General features: G+C 34.0%; 3 protein-coding genes across 3 annotated transcripts; 2 read left to right on the top strand and 1 right to left on the bottom strand.

Moving 5' to 3' along the window:
• Positions 1 to 751: 751 nt before the first annotated feature.
• LOC132716755 (uncharacterized) lies at positions 752 to 3335 on the top strand. The gene is made up of 2 exons (XM_060700084.1): positions 752 to 1605; positions 2129 to 3335. Exons 1-2 carry the CDS (start codon positions 859 to 861, stop codon positions 2843 to 2845), a joined length of 1464 nt encoding a protein of 487 aa, XP_060556067.1. The 5' UTR covers positions 752 to 858; the 3' UTR covers positions 2846 to 3335.
• Positions 3336 to 8430: 5095 nt separating this feature from the next.
• LOC132716762 (uncharacterized) lies at positions 8431 to 16706 on the bottom strand. Its single transcript, XM_060700097.1, has 6 exons — positions 16550 to 16706; positions 15215 to 15402; positions 13235 to 13396; positions 11846 to 12047; positions 10346 to 10541; positions 8431 to 9631 (listed from the first exon to the last, which is right to left on the bottom strand). Exons 2-6 carry the CDS (start codon positions 15383 to 15385, stop codon positions 9415 to 9417), a joined length of 948 nt encoding a protein of 315 aa, XP_060556080.1. The 5' UTR covers positions 15386 to 15402; positions 16550 to 16706; the 3' UTR covers positions 8431 to 9414.
• Positions 16707 to 16960: 254 nt separating this feature from the next.
• Positions 16961 to 23893, top strand: LOC132716761 (U11/U12 small nuclear ribonucleoprotein 25 kDa protein-like). The gene is made up of 5 exons (XM_060700096.1): positions 16961 to 17336; positions 21056 to 21179; positions 21347 to 21452; positions 22652 to 22726; positions 23347 to 23893. Exons 1-5 carry the CDS (start codon positions 17217 to 17219, stop codon positions 23402 to 23404), a joined length of 483 nt encoding a protein of 160 aa, XP_060556079.1. The 5' UTR covers positions 16961 to 17216; the 3' UTR covers positions 23405 to 23893.
• The last annotated feature ends 98 nt before the right edge of the window (positions 23894 to 23991 follow it).

Below are 23991 nucleotides of genomic sequence, written 5' to 3'. Positions count from 1 at the left end.
ATCCGTGCAGTCTGATCAGGATCCATGCTGTTCGCTTACCAACTCTATTTTAAGTAGAGAAACTGATAGCGAACAGCATGGGATCCTGATCAGACTGCGCAGATGCGCAGGCTGGTCTTGATCCATGCTGGTCGCAAACCCATTATGTTGCTTTTGGCGTGACACAGCTCATATAATATTGACGTTTTCATTTCTAACGAGGGATTTCTACTGTATGTTCAAAACAATCAGTATGTATCGCGAACACATTCTAACGTTTCGTAGTGAGGTGCATCTGTACTTCTCGTCCTTTGCTTTAACATTGAAATATTTCAACTATTAATTAACGCTTATGACATATCCACTGCATTAAGGATTTATATATAAAAACAACACCAACAACAACAACAAAAAGCAGCCACAACACATTTTTAAAGATAGAATTGCAATGTACACGTGTGAACTGTTATTACAGCGAAAGAACGACAAAAATGTTGATTGTCGTATTTTCGCATTTTCGCCCCCACGCAGATTGAAAATATCATACATTTTAGTAATGACAAAGCTTCTGCAGTGTGTTGACTTTTGTTTAAGTTTTAAACGCAATGAGTCTTTAACATAACACATTGGTAACGACTGCATCAATACCACTCAGCAGCAAAGTTCTTCTTCACCAAACGTGGTAAAATGGAGCAGACGTTATTTCAGCGTTTTAAATCGTTTCTGATATGTCCTTTAGAAAATATATCTCGTCTTGTATATTTCCAGATGCTTGAGTCAGATTACGTACCATGTTGCCAAAGGTGCTCGTGTTCACATTGGTGCAACGAAACGGGCACTTGCTGTTACGACTCGCATAACGTCAACAAGTATGGCAACATGCCATTACCGCCGCCGAAATCTATATGCACGGATACGGATTCAATACTGAACGAAAAACGACAAATACCCGTTTATACCACAAATATATATAGAAAAAGCTATAAAATTATTTCAACCTGTCCAGACGACCAGTCCTCATTACGTCATCCGCATTGTAGACATCCGAAAAACCTAGAGGATTATATTGTAGTTTCCGACAACCAATTTGAGGTAAACTTTATCAATCGTCATTGTGCAGCATGTAACGGTGTTTCAAACGTGACGAAGTGGCACCTCCATGCAGAATGTCCCGAGATAATGACAACGGAGTTTAACTCCTTTAAAGAGAGGAACAATTATATTCTTCGGAAATGTCATCTTAACATTGAGCCACCACATCGTAAGATAGCTGAACTGACACGGTGCTACAAAAATGATAACGTATATGTAAGCACTTGTCCATCCTATCAGCAATCAGAACATCAATTTAATGGTTATGATATGAAGAAATTAGAAAAAGCTTGCAGAAAGAGAAGGGTATCTCAGAACACTATTTTCAAAGATCCAATGACTGGAGAAGTGTATTCAAACGTCTATTGTTTCCTCTGCAATAACCCAGATCAGATAGAAATCCCTTGGATGTGTCAGGTTGAAGACATGTCGTCATCAGATGACGTCACATTTTCAGCTATGATTGGCGAGTTTTCTAATGGAGGGGTTAGAAATGGTCCATGCGAAGACACGGAAGTGCAAGATAAATTTACAGTAAGATTAGTTATAAATTATAAACCATTGCTCATGGGCGAGAACCATAACATTGATTTTCTAGTTTAATGATCTTATCCCGTCTTAGTTAAAGTGCACACCTTTTTAAAAATAAAAATAAAAAATGTGGTCTTACTAAGTAATATAATATTATATCGCCTAGCATACAAGAAAAAGTAAATTTGCAAGTTTCAGCTGCTTAAGTAAATCAGATTAATAGATTAGATCTACATAATTTTAGAGTGTTTGTCTTTACATGAGCATATTAATCTTTTGGTGGCTATCTGGTCAAACAATATTTTTTGTTGTTATTATTAATTATTAATGATGATGATGATGATTGTGGTCCCGTGAAAATAATTATGATCACGAATATTATATGACCGATGATGGTGTTGATGTAGGTGATGACTATTGCGACAGTGATGATAATAATGGTGGTGTTGGTGAAAAAACGAGATGATTATGATGATGACGATTTAAATAGATCTTAATATGATACTGATATAATTATGTATTGCAGGGTACTTGCAGACATTTACGTTGCCCAATGTCAACAATACCTGTGAGAGGTCAATGTGTGAGTACTGTCGAGTATTCCAATGGATTCACCCTCTATGTCCTTTTTAAAATCGAGTTCCTGGAAGGAAATGCTTCGTTCTCTCATGTAATAAGACGAAGTGTCGAGCGTTACATAGAAGAACTCCACAAAACTAGTAATACTGCATGTGGCTTGTGTGAGATGCAGTTTTTCCAATTTGAATCCACCCTTTTATACCGACTTCCTTTGTATACAACTAAAAGCTGCTCCGTTTTTGCGTTAATCGATTTCGTTCGATCCTTGGTTCTAAAAAATGCCAACAACTTACCACGCGTTTGCAAAGGGGAGAATGGGACGACTCGATTTGTTTTACGGTTATATCAGAATAAAATGCCCCGTGTGGATATTTACCACAGCACAAGTGAAATAGGAAAACGATGCATCCTCAAGCCACTTCAAATCGACAATGTGCTTTTACAAGACTGTCCACATTTCCGTATGGCTGTTGATGATTTGTTCCGATTGAACCCGGAAATGTCCGCGTTAGAGACGTACCTAAATCCACATGGATTCATATCCGTCTGCACGGATGCGTATTTTCAGATGTTTGGACTGTCGTCTGCTGCCGACAACGTAGAACTAATGCTACGGCAAGCAATTGAATTGGTTTTCATGACTCTCGTATTCACCTTACTCTAAAAACAATATAAATTTCAAGTTCACGGAAAATGCCGATGAGCAGCGAGTGTCTTTAAACGTCAGGTTCCGGCGTTGCAAAAAGATGCCCGATGTATCGCCACTTTCATTGAAGGTCAACACCCCTGCATTACTATTTGTTTAAAACTTATTCGACATAACCAGCGTACACGTTGTGTGACTTCTATAACGTTACATGCAAACCTTTCCTGTATTGGTAACTTTTTTTATTATTTATTTTTTGTTTCGGGTCCATAAGTGCGCAACTCCATTTACCAAAATTTGATACATGTAGCCTACATATACAATTATGGATACCATAAGAATTTCAAATATCTGATTATTGTATGTGTTGTTAGCGTAGCTTAAATTTGTGTGCATAAAAATTTCCATGAACGAACAGAAAGAGGGATAACTTATATAAAAAAATTAACCTACATGTTACGCATTTACTTCCCTTTACATCTTTCTTCTTGTTTTTTTTCTTGGTGTTAATAAAGACTTTGTCACAAATTTGACCAAGTTAGTATTTTTACTAACGCTCTTTGTATGAATATATGCCACACACATGCTTTTCTGTTTCTTTCTCAATAGTTCTGTTAGTTTTCATTGTTTGAGGTTACTGGTAGTTACATGTATTTGCCTTTGCAAAATAGCTAGGTGACATCTGAACATTAGTTGCATGTAGAGGATTGACCGAAATTATGCTTCTTTGTTTGACGTCAGTACAACATATGAGCCGCGTCATGAAATAACCAACATAGTGCGTTTGCAACCAGCATGGACCAAGACCAGCCTGCGCATCCGCGCAGTCTGATCAGGATCCATGCTGTTCGCTTACCAACTCTATTACAATTAGAGAAACTGATAGCGAACAGCATGGGTCCTGATCAGACTGCGCGGATGCGCAGGCTGGTCTGGATCCATGCTGGTCGCAAACGCATTACGTTGGTTTTGTAGTGACGCGGCTCATATAGATTTATCATGCCGTCTAGGCAAGTACCGCGGGATAAGCTTCACAAAACAGACGACACCTATGTTCAGGTCAGACGCCACAGACGAGATTCATAATCGAGAATCGGGCCGAGTTAGTTGAAACTTTGTCTGCGTGCGCCTTATCCGGTCATTAAAGGGCCTCTAAAAAACGTCTCACTTGAAACATCCAGCCGGGAAACGAACCAAGAACCTTCTTTCGACACCAAGATTAAGCTAAATATAGTACGAGTTATTGGTAAATTTAATATAAACGGGAGACGCTCTCAGAAAGATTATATCAACCTAGGTCACCATAGAACATTTTTGTATGTACCGGCCGTTGTCTGAGAATGATCATAAATATAAAGGTGAGCTTACCAATTATTTCAAAGTCACCATATTAAATAATACAAATACATATTGCATTTTATTCTTCTTTAATGATAATACATTAAGATATATGTACAATAAAAACACATTTAGCTACAACATTTGACAAGAAAACGGCTTATTGACATGATCCAAGATCTTATTTAACAATAACATTTTTTTAGAAATATAATGAAATCAGTCTTGTGTATGTGGAATACAATTTACATTTGAGCAGTTTTAATAATGAAAATATGTACATAAAGGGATATAATTCTTTTTTTTAATGGTGATCATTATAGTTCATCTGCATCGCATTTCCTTACACTGTTTTCTATTTATATTTGAAATTTCATCGAAACCTTTCTTATACTTTCGGAGTTGTTTTCTGGACAAAGTTAAATACAGACCATCTTATTGTGACCTTGTACTTAGTTAGACCTTGGAGGTAGTGGCCTGGGTCTGCATATATCACGTGAATAGTTGTGCAAATTTATTTGAAAATCATTTGATGTATGAAAAAGTTATGAACCGGGCATAAAGCAAGCCCTGTAACAGACCATGTTAAGCTTTGACCTCTAAATTTGACCTTCACCTTGGTAAGGGTTTGGGTGTAGCGAATGACATTTCTACTTATTATAAACATTTGTACCAAGTGATCTCACGATGACTTGACGGATGAAAAAGTAATTGAACCGGACACAAAATAAACCCTCTATCACACAATGTTGACCTTTGATCTCAAAATGTAACCTTGACCTTGGAGGTAGGCCCGGCTTAGGTATTGAGCATAGACAATGTTGAGCATAGACAATGTTGAAAGTGGTTATCTAAGTGTGACCTTGACCTAGGATGTAGGTGTCTGGGTGTTGTACATGACATGTCGTCTTATTTTGGTGAATATTTGTGCTAAGTTATTTTAAAATCCCTTGTTAAATGATTCGGTTATGGACTGGAAACAAGTGTAACGAACATACGAATGTATTTACAACATTTGGGGTCTATGCGTTTTTCTTTGATCCTTATGTGCCATTTTCTCTCATAAATCAGTAAAATTAGAACATACACGGACTGGTCTGTGGGGTTTCCTTCTTTTGTTAACCAAATTATGGACTAATGAAGCTCATAAACCATAAGCTCATCCAGTTGTTTCCCCTGATTTGACGTTATAGGGTTGGTTATTTCTTTGATCTTTTTTAATCTGTAAAGCCCCATAAACAACATATTTTCGCCACAAGTATAGTCTGTATGGAAAGAATACAGATACCCGTCCCATAATGTCACTTGGGGTTGTGCAGACGGACGGATAGAGCACACTTCTATATCCCCTTTATTCTTTAAAAAGCAGGAGAACATTCACACAACTCTAACGGTCCAGTGGTGACAGAACAACTGGGGGGTAAATGCACAACTTATCCCCCTTCTCATCTCTTTGTGGTGTAGAACAATGGAGTTACAAATAGATTGATGCATGAGCTTTTCAAAATTCAATTACATGTACATGTATAATAAACCCCAAGTGTACAGACAAGCCAAACTGTACTTTTATGCATTATGACCAGGCCTGAAATAATGTGCTGTCAGTTGTTTTTTGTTTGTTTGTTTTTGTTTTTTTTCCCTAATATCTGGCCATCCTTAGATTGTAGACAGACTTGAGTCCCAGATTCAAAGCAGGACTAATGTATTATCATAAAAATAACACATGTCTCTTAGGGTAATAGTGCACATTAGCAGTCCGAGATCTGAAATAACACCCGAGGCGGGGCTAATACATGTAATATAAGCACTATTACCCAAAGAGATGTTATTAAACTGAACCAACATTTTAATGTAATTTTTCACCGCTTTATCAGGGGAGGGAACTACAACATAACGTTTTCTTAAACCTATATAGATTACTCGCCCCTGGGGAATATTGCAAAAGAATATTGATATTCATTTCCAGGATGATAGATCGGAATAACACCATGTGACGTCACATTAGGCTATATAATAAAAGGTTTACGTGAGGTATAATGAACAATCTGGGACAGAAAGATACAAAGTTACATTATTAGTCCCAGAAACAATTTGGTAGTTTTAGGTTTAACTCTCAACCTACTGAAGTTATCCAGTGGATTTTCCCCACTTTGATTTTGGAATTTCAGGAATTTCAATATTAAATACCATCCATATATAACATGGCCATACTGCACAGATGTACAAGGCCACGCTGGCTCTAAACTGGTGACAGAGACTACAAGCAGGGTAAAAGTTTACAAATAACAATCTTGAGTATTGAAATACTACAACAAACAAATTTACATTTTGTATTTGTGTTTATGTACTAAATCAAGTACCAGAACATAGTAACACAATTGAAGATAAAAATGTAAAAGAAAATATATAGAATTTATAAAATGGCACCAACAGGTAGTTTGTTCAATGTAATTTTTGCTCCTGGTAAGGTCATCTCGTGATGCAATCATCCTCCCCTTCCCACAAACAACCCTCTTAAAAATTGTATCCCTGTGGCATTCACCATACACAGAGCAAAATAATGATGTCATGACTTCTATATCAAACAATAGGAAATTACTCAGTACATGTAATTCTTATTTTATATTTAGAACAACTAAATGCACGTGAAAAGTACACTTTACAAATCAATTAAGTGTATGTGTATTAGTACTCCAATGTGTGTCAATATTAGCAAGATTATGTCCAAATTTTTCAGAAAATACAGTTGAGAGACAATCTATACGCAAATTTAACACACATGCTAAATGAATGTGAAGGCGTATGAAAAGTCTATGTTCCATAATGATGATATCTTTGACAATAATTCTAAAATGGCATTGGCGTATGCAGTATGCCTATCACAGCCTTGCAGGATCTTCTCATTTATTGTTGTTATACATTGTCACATGTTTGGCAGTTTAATTAATTCCCTAAAATTCTTACGTGGCAGTTAAATTTATCCCCTATACATTCCTATTTGGCAGTTACTTTCATTCCTTATACATTCTTACGTGGCAGTTATTCTGGCTGTATAACTCATTTACGATACATTCAAATGGGACAGTTAAAATTCATTCCCTAAAGGTTATACATTCTTAATGATGTTTAAAGTAATTTCACATACAACACATGTACATTAGTCATACATAAAGTGGATTTTGGTTGTTCATGGTTCAACAAAATGTATAATTTAAAAAAAAAAACCTTCAGGCAAGAGGCCATGCTGGAAATGTAGTCAAATACCAGTACACAAATTTTTTATCTAAAATATTCATGAATAAGAAAGTCATTTCCATATGAAAGATGCACACTTATGAGATTTGTTAAGTCATCATATATAATTGTGTTTCAACTCTGAACAGAAGTGAGTGGAGTAAGCTGGTCTCCTTACCAACTTTGGACATAAATATTAAACAATCTTCACTTTGAATGATCGTAAAAAAATTCAATTACTATATGCATCAAATTACAATTGGCAGAGGATCAGTTTTACACATACCAACATTTATAAAATATTTTATTTCTTTGTAGAAGAAATACTGCCAACTTGATATCACTTAATATTAATAAGAAATATATTTGTAAACAGCAGTCTGAGGTAGATAATTATAATCAGGGAAGAGGGAGTTATAAGTTGTATAATGGAACATACATTGTTGAGAAAGGCACAACATCTTCTATATAATAATAAAATCTTTACAAGAGCACTGCATGAGGTGTTAACAATTGTCTGTTTAAATAACCACTTTTGACAAAACTTCAAAGTTAGAAAGAAGATAACTCCAAAAATATAGTTACAAATGCACCTTGTCAAGACAAGCAAGTATTCCAAGTTTCATGTTGATTACTTTTAAAATGTTTGAACAATTGGCTACATTAAAGTTTTTGCTTGACAACAACTATGACGACATGGTGACCAGAACAGTTTGACTTTTCTATGAAACAGCCAAGCTACAAAATCCATAAACATGTATATCTAGAGCAGTAAGACTCCAAATGCATGATTTTTTTCTCTGAAAATTTCAAAGATTGTTCTTAACAATAAAAATAAATTACATTAATACATAATTAATGAATGTTGACATGGACATGGACTAGCTTCTCTGAGGTCCATTTACATTGTATATTGGTTGGTGAGGTTAAAAAACGTTAGAATATATAACTGTACTACACAGAGGTCCATATATTGAAAAAAAACATTAATTTTATCTAACAAACAGAAACTATGTGTAATAAAAGCATATGATATATGCTGTATGAACAAAATACAAAAGCTACATCCCAGAATGGTTAAACACACAGAATAATAATGTGACTACAGCAAATGTGATCTATATTATTAGCACTTCAAGTCAAAACATACAAAAAGTCTGATAACATAAAACACACTATTGTATTATCAATTTCATCTTTTGACAGTTACAAAAGAGACAAGTAACACATAGGTTATAAAAACCTAACAGAATGCTACAAATATCTTGACCTTGCTCATCCTCCCGGTTCTATATGTAATTGAAGCTACCAATATTTATAATGTCAAATTTATAACTCAAATTTCCATTGAAATATGCAACCAGGAGTAAGATATTTACAACTATCCAAACAGAAAATTGTCATCAAATTAACAAGAAACAATAAGTATCAATAGCTAATCTTGCAACAACAAAAAAAAGTTTCTCAACTATTAATCAATATAAAAGGAAACAAAACCAAGTAATCTATATTCTATGTTAAATAAATTAACATAATTATGGTTTTCATTTTATCTACAATATATATATGCTTTCATAACGTCATAAGACATGTATAGGTAGATACACAAGTCTATGTTTTCATGATGCTGTAAGACATGTGTAGTTTAATATACATGTCTATGTTTGCATAATAACATAAGACAAGTGTAACAGCTAAACAAAATATATCATGTCCATAAAACATGATATTTATAGTTAAATAACTTAAACAAACAACATAGCCAAATAAATAGGATTCAAAAGGCCCTCATGGCTTTATGCTATAAGCACATATTACAAGGCAATGGTACCTTTTATTATCAATTTTGGCATTTAAATCTCTTCAACACTCAAAACTTGACCTGCTGATATAAAAAACTTTTGATTAATTAGAAACTAGCACAATTTTGTGCAATTTAAGAAACCCTGGCATGATCTGGCATTCCAAAACAGGGCATCACCAACCCAAAATCAAATTCTATCATTTTTTTGCCATCACACATTGTTAGCTGAATTAGATTCATTTCTATTTGTGCCTGCTTCCAAGTCTTTTGTAACGGTTATCTTTTCCGTCTCTTCTGCTAGATGATCATACAGCGGGAACTCGCAGCAACAGAGACATTTGATTGGATAAGGGAGACAACCATAGCATGCTGGAGGAAGTGGAATTAATGGACTTGTTCTCTTCTTGTACCTTCTATACTCTTCATTTCTGAAAACAAAAAAGTTTGTGTCAAAAAATAGAAAATAAATAACTTAAATTTAACATACATTATTAGTAAACAATGAGCATCAAAGATTTGAAAGCATTTTTTCTCCCATTAAAATATAATGGCTTCAAAAGTAATTATCTGACTTCTTAAAATTCCCTTTAATATTACCAACGTTTTGGCAGGACAGCCTTCTTCAGAGTACATAAATAAATAATAAATAGTAAACTGGAAATTATGTCAGCATCACATGACATGAATAGGGACTACGTCAAAACGTTACACAGAGTTTGGTGTAATAATCATGTACAGGATCAACTTGATGCATTATACTAGTGAAGAAAGCAGTTAAAGTGCAAAAATTAAGTAAAAACACCAAAAAAACTTGACTAAAATATATACACAAAATGAATATTAGTAATTGACAGTTATAGAGACAAAGACAAAGTACATGAGTGGTACTCAAGTATATGAGCCACGTCACGACAAAACCAACATAGTGCATTTTGCATTCAGCACGAATCCACACCAGCCTATGTTGGTTTTGTCGTGATGCTGCTCATATTATGATTTTGTACTTTCTCAATTGAGAAATGAGTATTTGTCCAGCTCTCATGTGTGCTTCTATAATTCCCATGACCTTTTTGAACTGGTCATTAAATTCAAACAGTTTCAGTGATTTTATAAATGGTATAGAATTTTTTATGTGAACTTACTTGAAATATCGCTCATCGGCCTTCTTTTCTAATAGTGGTATTCCACTGAGGAAAAGTAATATAGCTGAGATAAATATCGGTGACAGTACGGCCGCCCACTCCCCATTCTGTAGTACACTTGTACTGATGATAAATACACCAATCCACAACTGTATCTCACCATAGTAGTTAGGATGTCTCGAAACTTTCCAAAAACCTGAATAATTTTAACATATTTAATAATCTATAAGACCAATCATTACAAAGCTAGGGTCTATCCAACTTGAATCAATTGTTAAAAAGTCAATGTCCTTAAATTTAAAAAAAGTAAGGAAGGAACTAAAAAAGGAAACCAACAAAAAATTTTGTCACTCTCCTATACGGTTGGATTTTCCCGGTTTCCCCAAACTTTATAAGGGTTTTTGTTCCATGACTCTTTTTAAAACCCGTTTTCAATTTTTTTCATTTAGGAGCAAACCCTTAACTTATTCTTACATACATGTATTTATGTTCATTCTACAAACAATTTGAGTAAGAAAATAAAACATTTTAACTTTAAATGTATTTATCATAAGCTAAAATGAATTTTAGGAACATGTGATGCTTTTTTAAAATTATTATGACCATATACAATCTTGTCCATCTGTTTTCAACCCTCACTGAATTCTACTATATTAGGGTTGTATTGTAAATACATTTTCTTTCAATTACCTATCTATATTCTTGCTTGCCTTTCAGACTTTCCCTTAACTTACATTGTCAGGGACAGCACCCTTGATAACCTGCTTTTAGTGATTAATTGATAAATCACTTATCAGGCTTGCGTATATCAAGATATAAATTTTGAGCTAGTCAGGAAACAGCATAGAATCAGGTGAGTCTGTGTATATGTGCAGACTGGCCTGGCTCTATACCAGTGGCAAGCTCATGTAACTTTTGTAGGGTAAGCATAAATAATTGATAGGAATGATAAGGATTACCTATTTAAAGTTTCAAACATCAGATCTTTTTTTAAAAAAAGTAGAAAGCAACAATTTATACATAAAACTTTACATTAGAAGGGAGACAAGTCTTACATATTATGCTACTGTTATGAACCACATATATGAGGCTGGATTAGTGATACATATTTAAGGATAAGGAAGAATTATTTTAGTTCTAAAGTAATCTTACGTAGATATAAAAAAATTAATATTGGAAGAGTTAAAAGTATTTTACAACAAAAACTTTTTTAGGAACCTGGATGTGAAAACAGCATTGGCAATGGTTGAGTAGGATAGCTATCTTTTTACTTGATCTAGCTAAACTAAATATCAAGTCAATTAACTATTCTTGAAACGAATTCAGAAACACTATTGGAGCTTCCCTTAAATTATTTACAGACAAAAAACCTTCACAAACACAACTGAAATTATCAAAATGTATACAGTCAGTGTAATAAAAATTATAAATAATTAAAAATTAAACATTTTCTAACCTTACACAATTATATCCTGGTAACAAATTAATTTTTTTCAATACCTGTATCACACCATTTGCCTTTGTTGGCGGGGTTATTCCTGAACATAAACTTTGTCTGGTCCGATATAGCTTCACACAGAAGGCCGATAGTGAATAAAGTCAGGCCAACAATATCCATCACAGTCCAATAATCTCTTCTATCTGCACTGACTGGTGCATTGATAAATATAACAGGCAGACTAACTGTGAACACCCAAACTGCCTAGTATAAGAAAACACAAAAGAAAATACAGATATAAAATGTGTTTTTCAAAAGCTGAAAATTAAAGAAATATCATGGGAGATAACTTCAATATCATAAATAATTGGTATTATAAAATATTATTAAATTTAAAGTTCAGACACAGGTAAAGTGTTAAAACATGAAAAGGAATTTAACTGGATATTCTAGCACTATAATTCTGCATAAGAGAGAAATGATGGACATCTCCCCGACCTGACCAGGCACCTTATAAATTAGTGTGAAATATTCTTATCAACAGATGAAATTATAAGACTCCTTTCAAAATGTCTAAATAAACATAAAAAGTCCAAACAAAAGCATGAATTTTTTGTCTTCAAAATTTATTAAACTAAAATTAAATTTATTACTTATTTAAACTGCTCTATAGTTTAGTATTCAAAAACTTAAATATGAATCTTCATTTTCACGTTTATACACTGTTCATTGAATGACCTTAGCTACTTCAATATTCATTATTTGAGCCGCATCACGACAAAACCAACATAATGGGTTTGGGACCAGCATGGATCCAGACCAGCTTGCGCATCCGCGCAGTCAGATCAGGATCCATGCTATTCGCTTACAAACCCTTTAGCTAGTAGAGAAACTGATAGTGAACAGCATGGATCCTGATCAGAATGCGGGGATGCGCACGCTGGTCTGGATCCATGCTGGTCGCAAACCCATTATGTTGGTTTTGTCATTGCGCGGCTCATTTATTGCTCATGAAACATGGTCATTAATTTTGTTATAACTGCTGATAAAACACAGATCTGTAAACATTTACTCAGAGAACTTTATTTTGTGACCTGAATCTGAATTACAAATATTGAAATATCCAAGAAATCTATAATACTCATTTAAACATATAAATTTAGCTCAATTTTGAAGAGAACCTGAACTTTACAAGTCCACTTACTGAAACTAACCAGTAATTATGTAATATGAAAGGAACATGGAAAGTGACTCCATCAAGCCACAGACACTTTGGGTGTGGAGCTTCAAACACCTTAAAGCCCCAATCCCAGCATACACATGTCCACTTATCACATCATCAATAAAACTTAATAAGCACTATTTCGAAAAAAAAATCATATTTCACTTCTATAATCTATCATAGACGATGAAGTTTTTACTTCGAAACATACAGGATTGAACAGTGTTACCTGAAATGTCCAGAAGCCAGCAAATGCCAGACAGTTGTCTCGTTTATCATCAAAGCGTTTATCTTCTCCGATCTTGATTATTCGATACAATAAATACCCGGACAACCTCGCTCCCCATACACATATACATACAGTCACCATTATCTGCCTTGTTGCGTATGTCTGAAAAATAAATGACACATAAGACTGCAAAGTAAATTTTCTCGTTCTTAAGTCATTTTTAGTAATTGTTCACATTATGCCAATCTCAATTTAAAATCATAACCTAACACTCTACTTCCTTTCACCTCCTAAATATGAAAAATGATGATCAAATTTTCATAAAATTTTAAACATTATCTACTTTTTTCCACAGAATGTTGTCAAAGTCAGGCCAATGACTATGAACATATTTGATTGGGCATTTCAAATGAATCATACATGTATATAGTGAAAGTTATAATTTCCAATAAGTCAGATCTGGATCTGTTGCAAAAAGGTGAAAAAGTAAAAAACAAACACAGATGCCATAATTTATGCATCACAGTAACCAATTAGAATATTTTCTGTAACATTGTGTAAGCATGTAGATTGATGTAGATCTTTACTAATGGCATACAAGTAGGTCTGTACATTTTCTTACTTTCCTAGTAGTCTGCTAAAAGGGCCTATGTGACATACAGATTAATTAGGCTAATTAAGGCTTCTGCCATTAAATCATTATTGCCTAACTGAATCTGGCCTTTAAAAAGACACTAAGTTTATAATTAATATACATACATAACCAATAAAGACTGGTGATTGAAATAATATATGGAGTGGCATAGATTTGAGCTCTTGACTTGGCATTTATGCACTGGAGTTTTAAAAATCTCCATAGTACCAAAATATTGTAACTGTATAATGTATATGTATGGTAACTTAGATGTCAACCCTTCATAATTATAGTAAAAGAATACAGTTAATTTAGTAAAGGTATGACAGTCATAATGTCATCAAAATAAATTTACTGTACAATTAAAGCATTTGGTCATGTCCAAGATTCAAGTACCTGCCACTTATCATTAATACTATGGTCAAGTACTGGGCCAGTCAATTGCAGCCTCTTAAAAATAAAATTGAAACCAATTCATCCTGGTCACATGATAGGTCAGTAGTACATGTAGTAGATGTCTGATAATTGATGATTACAATTACAATGTATAAAGGAAATTACTCATTCAATATAGTTATTCATTACCATTATCATATACTTAATGTCTCTGTGGATGAGGTCAAAGTTCATGATCATGTGAGAAGTACAAAGCTACAACGGCAGAGGAAAATATTGCCTTACTTCCATATTAAGCTCAATGTTTGACCCTTCGTAGGAAAGAACACAATACTATGACCCACAATGCTTAACAACAAGGTTAAAACCAGCAGACAAAAGCAAGTAATGTAACCATTCATAATTTGTTTGTGCGACTATATTGCAAGTCCATTTTTCATTATTATGATATAAAAGAGCAATGATTGAGTTTCCTCCCTCTATCTGTCCCCTTCTATCAATGCTGTGCAGTGTGGTACATAATGATGCCAAAACTTTGGTTATATAATTATGTTCCTTTTTCTAAGGTGTAAAGAGCCAATACTACAACCAACTATCTAATGCTGCATTCTTATAATATTAAATAAATCAGTTAAAGTTCCTATTAACAATTTCAATTAATTAATTGAAATTGTTTATAGGAACTTTAACTGATTTATGTTTTTTAAGTCACACCAATACTGCTATAGGGTCATATGGTGACTTTCCACCTTTACTGATAGAGAAAACCTCAGGTACCCCTCCATGCATTAATATAATACATGCATAATTAAACTGGCAACTGAGTAGAACCACCAACCTTGTGTTATGAAGCTTCATTATTTTCAGTGAGACATGAAAATATTGAAAGCCAGTGAGCTGCTTTTAACAATTTTTAGTTCAGAAATGATTTTAATAACAATAAAGCATACCTGTGCGAGTAAGAATGTTAATAGAGCCAATACAACAAAGTTTGTGCCTCCAGCAAAGTCTGTCACTTTGTCAAACTTGCATGAACAAGCAATCAGGAAAAATGTGAACTGCATGGCCACAGTTACTATAGCACATAGTGTTATGTTATAGTCATCAATTATTGACACCATCCTTGCAATTAATATATCTGAAAAATAAAGTAACAATGAATAATTAAACCCTAACTGACTTATTTGCTAAAGTATAATATATTCTAATACTACCCGCATTGTTTCCCTACTGAACATCGATATTATAGAAGGACCGAACATGTGCGTTATTATGCAATAAAGGTCACTGAGCATTGACAATCTATATTAAGACATATGACGTAACCATGAGAAATGCAAAACACTGAAAGAGCAATTTAGCTTAATATCAGGGACAGCAGCATTTATTTGTTGAGGTCAAGTTATCTAATTGAAATTATTATGCAAATCTATAATGATTTTATTGTATGATAAATAATAATATTAAGTGTGTCATAAGGATGAATATCATAATATCACGAGGGCGTAACTTATATAAATTATCCCTCACATCAACTCCAAACAGTGAATTTATTGAGCGGTTAGATCACTGTTTGGGATATGTTACTTCTTAAATACGGGTAATCTGGAATTAACATGCTAAATATCCTATAAAATGTGCTAATCCATCTTCCATTGCTGACAAAACCTTTTGTCATTTTTCATAATAATTTATTGTATCTTTCATATTTCACCTGTATACGGATATTTTCCCCCACTCTAAAAGTTAATCACTTAAGGTCTTTAGTGTACTTGTTTATATAATATGACATGACATGAACGCCGCATCAGATGAAAAACAAAAATATCAAAAAGCGGCTTATGAAGTTTTAGAAGCAAGAACTAGGGACATTTGCCCCCCTGTTTGGACATTTGCTTAATGCATATAAAATCAAATGCACTCTTAATTAAGTTAATGTTTAAATTATAATGCACAAGTTTATCAATTTATATCAATAATAATTCATTAATTAATCAGTTACAGTAATCATAATCTGTTAATTGTTGCATTTTTATTTAAACATGATATATTATACTGTTATAAGCTTTAAAGACAGCATTTGACATGGGATAAAGGGGCGGGGCAGGGGCAATGTCCCAGAGATGGGGATGTGCTAAAGCCTAAATGATCTTGGAATCTTGGTCTTCACTGGTTGCATAGGACGCAGTCTACTCTGGTTACTGTACAATACAGAATTAGCCTTGCCTTATCGTTTTAAAAATAATTCAAAATTTAAATGCAAAAGACACAAAAAATGCACTCACCTTTAGTAAATGAATTTTCTTCTTTTCTCGTTACTGGGTCTTTCTCATTTGTATGAAAAAATCTGAGTTTGCGTAATCATTCAACTTTAAGATGTAAACAAAGATTTAGAACATACATCTATATGCAAACCGTTTGGGCTATAAATAGAAAATTCACGTTTTCGTGTCACATGTACACAGATTACGCAACGAAAATTGGCCGCTTGTAACATTAAAGAAAATTACTGTATTAAACTTCTTATAAACAAATAACTCTTTAGTGTTGAAATTTTACATAATCTTCAATATTTATGAAAAGTCACAAATGTTATTATTTGACAAGCGTTATTATCAATTTATCCAAAAAAAAATGTCCTTTGGTGTAATTAGGTTTGGATACACTGTTTTGATCTCAAGAGTTATGTCCCTTTAATTTAAGCACACCATTGTATGGACAATTATATATGATGATAACATATGTTATTTTAGACTCTCAAGATTCCCAGAGAGTGTTTAACAACAATTTAATGTGTAAATGATGAACCCTTTTATACTTTGAGCATTAGATACAACTAAATATCAATACAATACGTTTGCCATTGAACCTATATCGTTCATTCGTTGAGAATTTAACTGGTCAAGTTGATGATATTGTACTTTACACGTTATTACTCTCTTACTTAATGGTATGGAATCTGAGGTCCAGCAGGATAAGATTCGCACGGAAATTGCAAACAATGACGATCAGAACTTGTCACATACTGAAGCTATGTCCAAAGTGAAGAAAGGTTTAGCTGATATTATACAGGTATGATACTCACCTTTATAATATATATATACGATGCTGTCCGGTAATCTTGCGCACCTAAGCACTTATCGGCTAATTTACTACGATTCAAATAAATACAAAAAAAATCATAATTATTTTCCTATTTGCAAAAATCTTAAAGACATATAATAACACAAATATTTTTTGGAAATAACTCATTGAACTGCAAGAGTGCAACAATGTAAACACTTAACACCATGTTTAATCCCAACATTCAATTGTCCGGTGATCTTGCGCATGTGTTATGAATGACGTCACGGTAGCTCGTTTTTAAAGTATGGTGTCCCAGTAGTACTATCAATATAAAGTTTGTGAGTCCAGTTAATGAAAAGTTAATTTAAACTGTTCAAACTGTTCAAACAAAACTGTAACACAAACTTATTTACATCAAGGGTTTGTTATTTTTCTGTTCACTACTACACCTGGGACACCTGAAATCATCACCACCATCTTACTTTTTAAATTTTATTTTTATGATTGAAATCGTTGTTCTGTTTAAGTCATTCATTTTCTTTTCAAATTTTGTAAAAGATGACCCTTTTACGGAGAAAAAAAATTGAAAAGCGCGGGAGGGGCTTTCCATTTTTGACAAGATGGCGGGAATCGGCAGAAGATAACAACTGAATACACCATTATTTGCAAAGGGAAAAAAGGAAATTTACAAGGCTTTATCGGTGCAATACCGTTTTCAAATCTGTGATACTGATTTTCATTCTTGCTGGACGTACAATTTTGAAACTGGATTAATAGACAGGAATATAATGGAAAAATAGGTCAGTGGGCGTGTCTATGAATAGATAATTAGGATGACGAATTAATGTAAACAAACATGTTTGGGCCATCCTTAAAAAAATGTTTGTTTGCAGTAACACGACCGACTCGAAAAAATTGCCCATACTCAAAATTTTTTTTCATGGTCTGGATAAAAAAAATAATTTTTGAATCAGAAAATTATGCCTTGTGCTTTGTTTTCAAATGTAGGTCTTATTAAATTAGAATTCAGTTATCAATTTATTAATTGTTACCAGATTATCAAAGCATATATTGTCCAGCATTTTGAAATTCCATGTTTATTTGGGAGTACTACTACTACTAATCCTCTTCGCTCCAGGTGGAGCATAAGGCACCAACAAATCTCCTCCAGCCATCCCTGTCCTGAGCTAACCAGTTCAGCTCGTTCCAGGTCTTGCCTGCTGCCTTCATCTCTTCCTCGATGGTTCTCCTCCAGGTGCCTAGTGGACGACCTCTCTTCCTCTGGCCTTGTGGTGTCCATCTCAGTACTTTGTGAGGATGTCTCTGCTTCTTCATCCTCAGAACATGACCCAGCCATCTCCATCGTCTGGACTTGACCTCTTGAACAATGTTGGTGATCCCGGAGCGTCTGTTGACCTCTACGTTAGTGACATGTTGTTGCCAGCGGATCTTAAGAATGCGTCGTAGACAGCGACTCTTGAAGCCTCTTAGCCTACTCTCAACCTTGGTGTTGGTTCTCCAGGTCTCAGACGCATACAGAAGGACTGAGCAGACATTGGATGTGTAGATCTTCAGTTTTGTTTTGGTATGCAGGGCTGTAGACTTCCATAAAGTACAGTTCAGTAAAAAAAAAAAAAATCAGCCTACCTACCCACCTTGAAAATTCTGGGTCGGGTTACTGCAAACAAACATTTTTTATGCTCCCCGAAAAAATTTCGGGGGAGCATATAGTCGCCGCCTTGTCCGTCCGTCCGTCCGTCTGTCCGTCCGTCCCCTTTTCTTGTCCGGGACATAACTTTGAAACAACAAGAGGTATCAACATGAAACTTTGTAGGTAGATAGATCTCATTGAGTAGGTGTGCAGTGCACAAGAACCGTAACTCTGCCTTGCCTAATTTTTGAATTATTCCCCTTTGTTTATTTTTACACTTTGAACTTTGTCCGGGACATAACTCTAAAAGTATAAGAGGTATCAACATGAAACTTTGTAGGTAGATATATCTCATTGAGTAGGTGTGCAGTGCACAAGAACCGTAACTCTGCCTTGCCTAATTTTTGAATTATTCCCCTTTGTTTATTTTTACACTTTGAACTTTGTCCGGGACATAACTCTAAAAGTATAAGAGGTATCAACATGAAACTTTGTAGGTAGATAGATCTCATTGAGTAGAAGTGCAGTGCACAAGAACCGTAACTCTGCCTTGCCTAATTTTTGAATTATCCCCCTTTGTTTATTTTACACTTTGAACTTTGTCCGGGACATAACTCTAAAAGTATAAGAGGTATCAACATGAAACTTTGTAGGTAGATAGATCTCATTGAGTAGAAGTGCAGTGCACAAGAACCGTAACTCTGCCTTGCCTAATTTTTGAATTATCCCCCTTTGTTTATTTTACACTTTGAACTTTGTCCGGGACATAACTCTAAAAGTATAAGAGGTATCAACATGAAACTTTGTAGGTAGATAGATCTCATTGAGTAGGTGTGCAGTGCACAAGAACTGTAACTCTGCCTCGTCTAATTTTTGAATTATCCCCCTTTGTTTATTTTTACACTTTGAACTTTGTCCGGGACATATTTCTTAATGTATAAGAGATATCAACATGAAACTTTGTAGGTAGATAGATCTCATTGAGTAAGTTTGCAGTGCACAAGAACTGTAACACTGTCTTGCCTACTTTTGGAGTTATTGCCCTTTGTTCATTTTGACACTTTGAACTTTGTCTGGGACATTACTCTAAAATTATAAGAGATATTAACATGAAACTTTGTAGATAGATAGGTCTCATTGGGTGGAAGTGCAGTGCTTAAGAATCATTACTCTGCCTTGCCTTATTTTGAAGTAATTGCCCTTTGTTTATTTTTACTTTTTGACTTTTGTCCTGGACATTACTTTAAAACTATTAGAGATATCAACATGAAACTTTGTAGGTAGCTAGATGTAATTGGATAGAACTGCAACGCTTCAAGAACCTAAACAAAGCCTGGTCTAATTTTGGAGTTATTGCCCTTTGTTCATTTTTTTATACTTTCCTGTGTCCAGAACCTTCTCGGGGAGCATCACCCGGTTCAACCGGTTCTTGTTTAAGGATGGCCTTGACAGATATTTTTTTAACTTTCTTACTTTGTTTAAGTCCAAGTCACAAGTTTTGGCTGAAAATTTCTAGCAAAAGCATAAACAAACAACCAAACAAAAGGAAATATACTTCCGGTGCCAAGTGTGCAAGATCACCGGCCGCACAAGATCACTGGACATGACTGTATTTTATAATTTGGGATGGTGAGAAAACTAATTTTACCCAATGTTTCTCAGTGTTTGTATTGATTGAGGGTTCATTTTTTAAATTTTTACCTGAATAACACATTTTTGTTACACCTTAGTTTTCATATCTAGAGGGCATGCAACATGTTAAAAGTCCTATCCCTTTTTATCAGAATCATCTGCAAAACTAAATGTTTATAGTTACATACATTTTGTATAAAAAATATTTACTTGCATACAAGTTATATCTAATTGTTCTTTATTTAAGTTTCATTAAAAAAATCACTGAATAGGTTATAATGTGACCTTCACAAAGTTGTATATGATTATTTTCTTTTAATTTTTTGTACCAGAATCCTTTGCCAAATACAATTTACCAGTAATATCTAATTGTTCTTTGATTCCATAATCACTCGGTTATAATGTGATCTCCATAAAATTGGATGCTTCTTTTCATTTTCAGAATGACCCTCTGTTGTGTGACTTACCACCAGAGATTACACTTGATGAGATAAACTCACAAGTTGCACTCGAGTATGGCCAGGCAATGGTTGTGAATATCAGAAGAGCAGATGATCAAGTCATGGGTAATCATTAGTAAATTTTTTTTCCATAATTTATTTCTCTCAGGGTTAAATCATGGACAGAAATCAGATATAACTAGGTTTTTCTCATTTTTTCACTGTCATACATATCTTATACTTAACAAATTATCTCATCCCTGTAAAAATTATTGTTTTAATTTTTCTTTCAGCTGTTGTTGTGACACAGAATGCAACAGTGTTAGATTTGAAGCATGCAATTAAACGTCATTTTCTACTGAAGCAGTCTCGTGAAGGTGGGACTACACATCTAAGCTGGTACATACACTAATATTTCTTGTTTAAGATGCATTATTATTTGTTATCAGGGATTGCATCACTTTAAATTTCCAGGGGTTCAATGGATGCAGGTTCAACCACTTATTTAAGGGTTACCACCTCTTATTCATGGTGACAAACACTTAATTTAAAAGCAGTCCAAGATCCTTACTTAACTAAAGTTTTTACTTCAGTTGTCTGAAAAAACACAAACTTGCTTATTACAAAGGTTTTTATTATGTTAAAGACAATTTATTAACTCAGTAATATATCTTTTATTCATCCATTTGGATGCAAAAGCTTAAGAAGTAGGGTTTTAAGGGGTATATTGATGCAGGTTTATTATTGTGCACCCAGTGTAATATCATCTGATTGGTGGAAAAGTAAGTAATTATAAATTATGACATAGTCAGGCTTTTTCCAGCATCAATTGTTTTAAAGGTCTTATGACAATTTTCTGTCTTTTTTTTATCAGTAAATATATTCAGGTGTAGTTGGGCTCCTTTGTAGAACATGAAACTGAGCTGATAATCTAGCCAGATTGTTTTCTAACATAAAATTTAGTATTACAAAAATGTATAAAGCCTATAGATGTATTGGTTGCCCTGCAATTAAAAAAAAACAAAAACAGAAAGGCAGGGTTATTGCATAGTAAAACATGCAACAACATTTTTTCTTCATTCTGCAGAAATCAATTTCTACCATATAGTGTTAATCTTTCCTCAATTTAGTGGAGTTGAATACTGAAAGCTGATGGAGTTATTTAAAATCATTGCAAGAGGCAATATTCTATAACTTTTAAGGATCCCTTTTTGGGAATCATAAATGCTTGCAGACAGGGCTGGCATTACATAACACTTCTTAATGAAAGAATTTTTATTCAAATCAAATTTATAGAGGCTTCCATGGCCAAGTGATTAAGACCATTAACTTAAAACCACTTGCCCCTCACCATTATAGGTTCAAATCCCGCCAGGGATTCTTTCACATGAGGAAGCTATCCAACTAGCTTACAGAACGTTGTTGGTTTCACTCAGGTGCCCTGTCATGCCTGAAATTATGCACAGAAGGGCAGCTGAGGTCTTTCTCCACCAGTAAAGCATGTCGATTTTGACCTCTACTGTGTTGGTGGGACAAAAAACCCAACCCCCCAAAATATCATATTTATTTAAATGTTTTCTATTGTTATAAAATTTCAGGAGATATGTATGGAAGAGACATTGGTTATATTTTGATGGGCAGAAACTCACAGAAGATAACAAAAAATTGAAAGAGTAAATATGAATATTCATAAATTGATCATTTTAATCAAATTTACCTGTGACATGATTCTGCTAATGAACATAGATAAATTATAACTTATATGTCATCTTTACTATACAAAATGGAGGACCCTAGAGGGTTCTCGGGGACGCTAATTTCGGCGTCCCGGTACGCATGTTTATTACAGCTGGACGCAAATATTTCAGAGCAAGGATTCCACGTACGCTTAATTTTGCCTGGGGACGCATAAACATTACCGATTGTTTACAACCCCAAATACACAAATACGTCAGCGCGTGTCAGTCTATAGGTCCTATGATTATAAACCGACTGTAGTTCATTTTACATGGTCAGTTTGCTTGTAATGGTCACTTATAGTGGTCTTTTACTAATTTGTAAGTTAATACTTAAAGGAATTTAGTTGGCATTGCTTATTAAGCTGTACTTTGTAACTACAAGATGTTGTTGAATATTGAACTTTAATATATTAAAGTAAATCCAACACAATCCCTGAAATCTTATACCTCAGTTCATGTCACTCAGTCATGAAAATTCTATTTTATTAGATATTCATAGATGAGAATATTTAAGATATTCATAATTTTGTGAGGTCTTTTCTTTCGTCTTTTAGGTACAATATAAGAAATAAAGATGAAGTTACATTTGTGAAGAGATTAAAGGAGAAATGATCATGATAGGCGTAAAGTTTATGGATTGAAATTAAATTCAACAACAAAGTGCAGTGGCTTCATGGAATTGGATATATGTAGCAGAATATGAATCTGTTTGAATTTTGAAAAAGAATACAAAAGAAATATGTATATTTCTGTATGCAGAAAATCGTTGCTAAGCAGTTAAAACCCTACTTAAAATAATTTGTTCCGGAATATCATTTACTTTGTACATACTATATTCATGTGTGTTAAATTAACAGAGAAATTCTGTGTTACAATTCCTTCAAAAAATGGACCAAAAGATCATGGAAATAGCAGAGCTTTAGCTGTTTATGAATTTTATAAAAAATATTTCCATAAGATATACATATGATGTGACAGAAGTTGTCAAGTTCAGGAAAATGTTGTTGTGTCATAGTTTGGAGACATTTCTGTTGAAAACAAGTTCAATCATATATCCATAAATGCACAGTGTGTTAACTGGAGTGCAGGTATTAGGTATAGGTTAGAGTGCATATTGGGTGTTCTTCGTAAATAAGAAAGCTAAAAAGGAGCGGAGCTTGCGAAGCAACTGTAGCTTTCTTATTTACGAAGAACATCCA

Source organism: Ruditapes philippinarum, unplaced genomic scaffold, assembly GCF_026571515.1.
Source record: "Ruditapes philippinarum isolate M1 unplaced genomic scaffold, ASM2657151v2 ctg900_1_1_1_1, whole genome shotgun sequence".
In the NCBI taxonomy this organism is placed as follows: domain Eukaryota; kingdom Metazoa; phylum Mollusca; class Bivalvia; order Venerida; family Veneridae; genus Ruditapes; species Ruditapes philippinarum.
Note: the sequence above shows the minus strand (reverse complement) of the source record. Positions and strands in the feature narration are given on the sequence as shown.

What these genes read in the sequence shown, in the direction of transcription:
- LOC132716755 (XM_060700084.1), top strand. Translation starts at nt 859, where the DNA reads ATGCCATTACCGCCGCCGAAATCTATATGCACGGATACGGATTCAATA. An exon ending in AAGTGCAAGATAAATTTACA is followed by an intron (nt 1,606 to 2,128) that starts GTAAGATTAGTT and finishes TATGTATTGCAG; the next exon opens with GGTACTTGCAGACATTTACG.
- LOC132716761 (XM_060700096.1), top strand. Translation starts at nt 17,217, where the DNA reads ATGGAATCTGAGGTCCAGCAGGATAAGATTCGCACGGAAATTGCAAAC. An exon ending in GGGACTACACATCTAAGCTG is followed by an intron (nt 21,453 to 22,651) that starts GTACATACACTA and finishes ATAAAATTTCAG; the next exon opens with GAGATATGTATGGAAGAGAC. An exon ending in GATAACAAAAAATTGAAAGA is followed by an intron (nt 22,727 to 23,346) that starts GTAAATATGAAT and finishes TTCGTCTTTTAG; the next exon opens with GTACAATATAAGAAATAAAG.
- LOC132716762 (XM_060700097.1), bottom strand. Translation starts at nt 15,385, where the DNA reads ATGGTGTCAATAATTGATGACTATAACATAACACTATGTGCTATAGTA. An exon ending in TAACATTCTTACTCGCACAG is followed by an intron (nt 13,397 to 15,214) that starts GTATGCTTTATT and finishes TTTATTTTTCAG; the next exon opens with ACATACGCAACAAGGCAGAT. An exon ending in GCCGATGAGCGATATTTCAA is followed by an intron (nt 9,632 to 10,345) that starts GTAAGTTCACAT and finishes TTTTGTTTTCAG; the next exon opens with AAATGAAGAGTATAGAAGGT.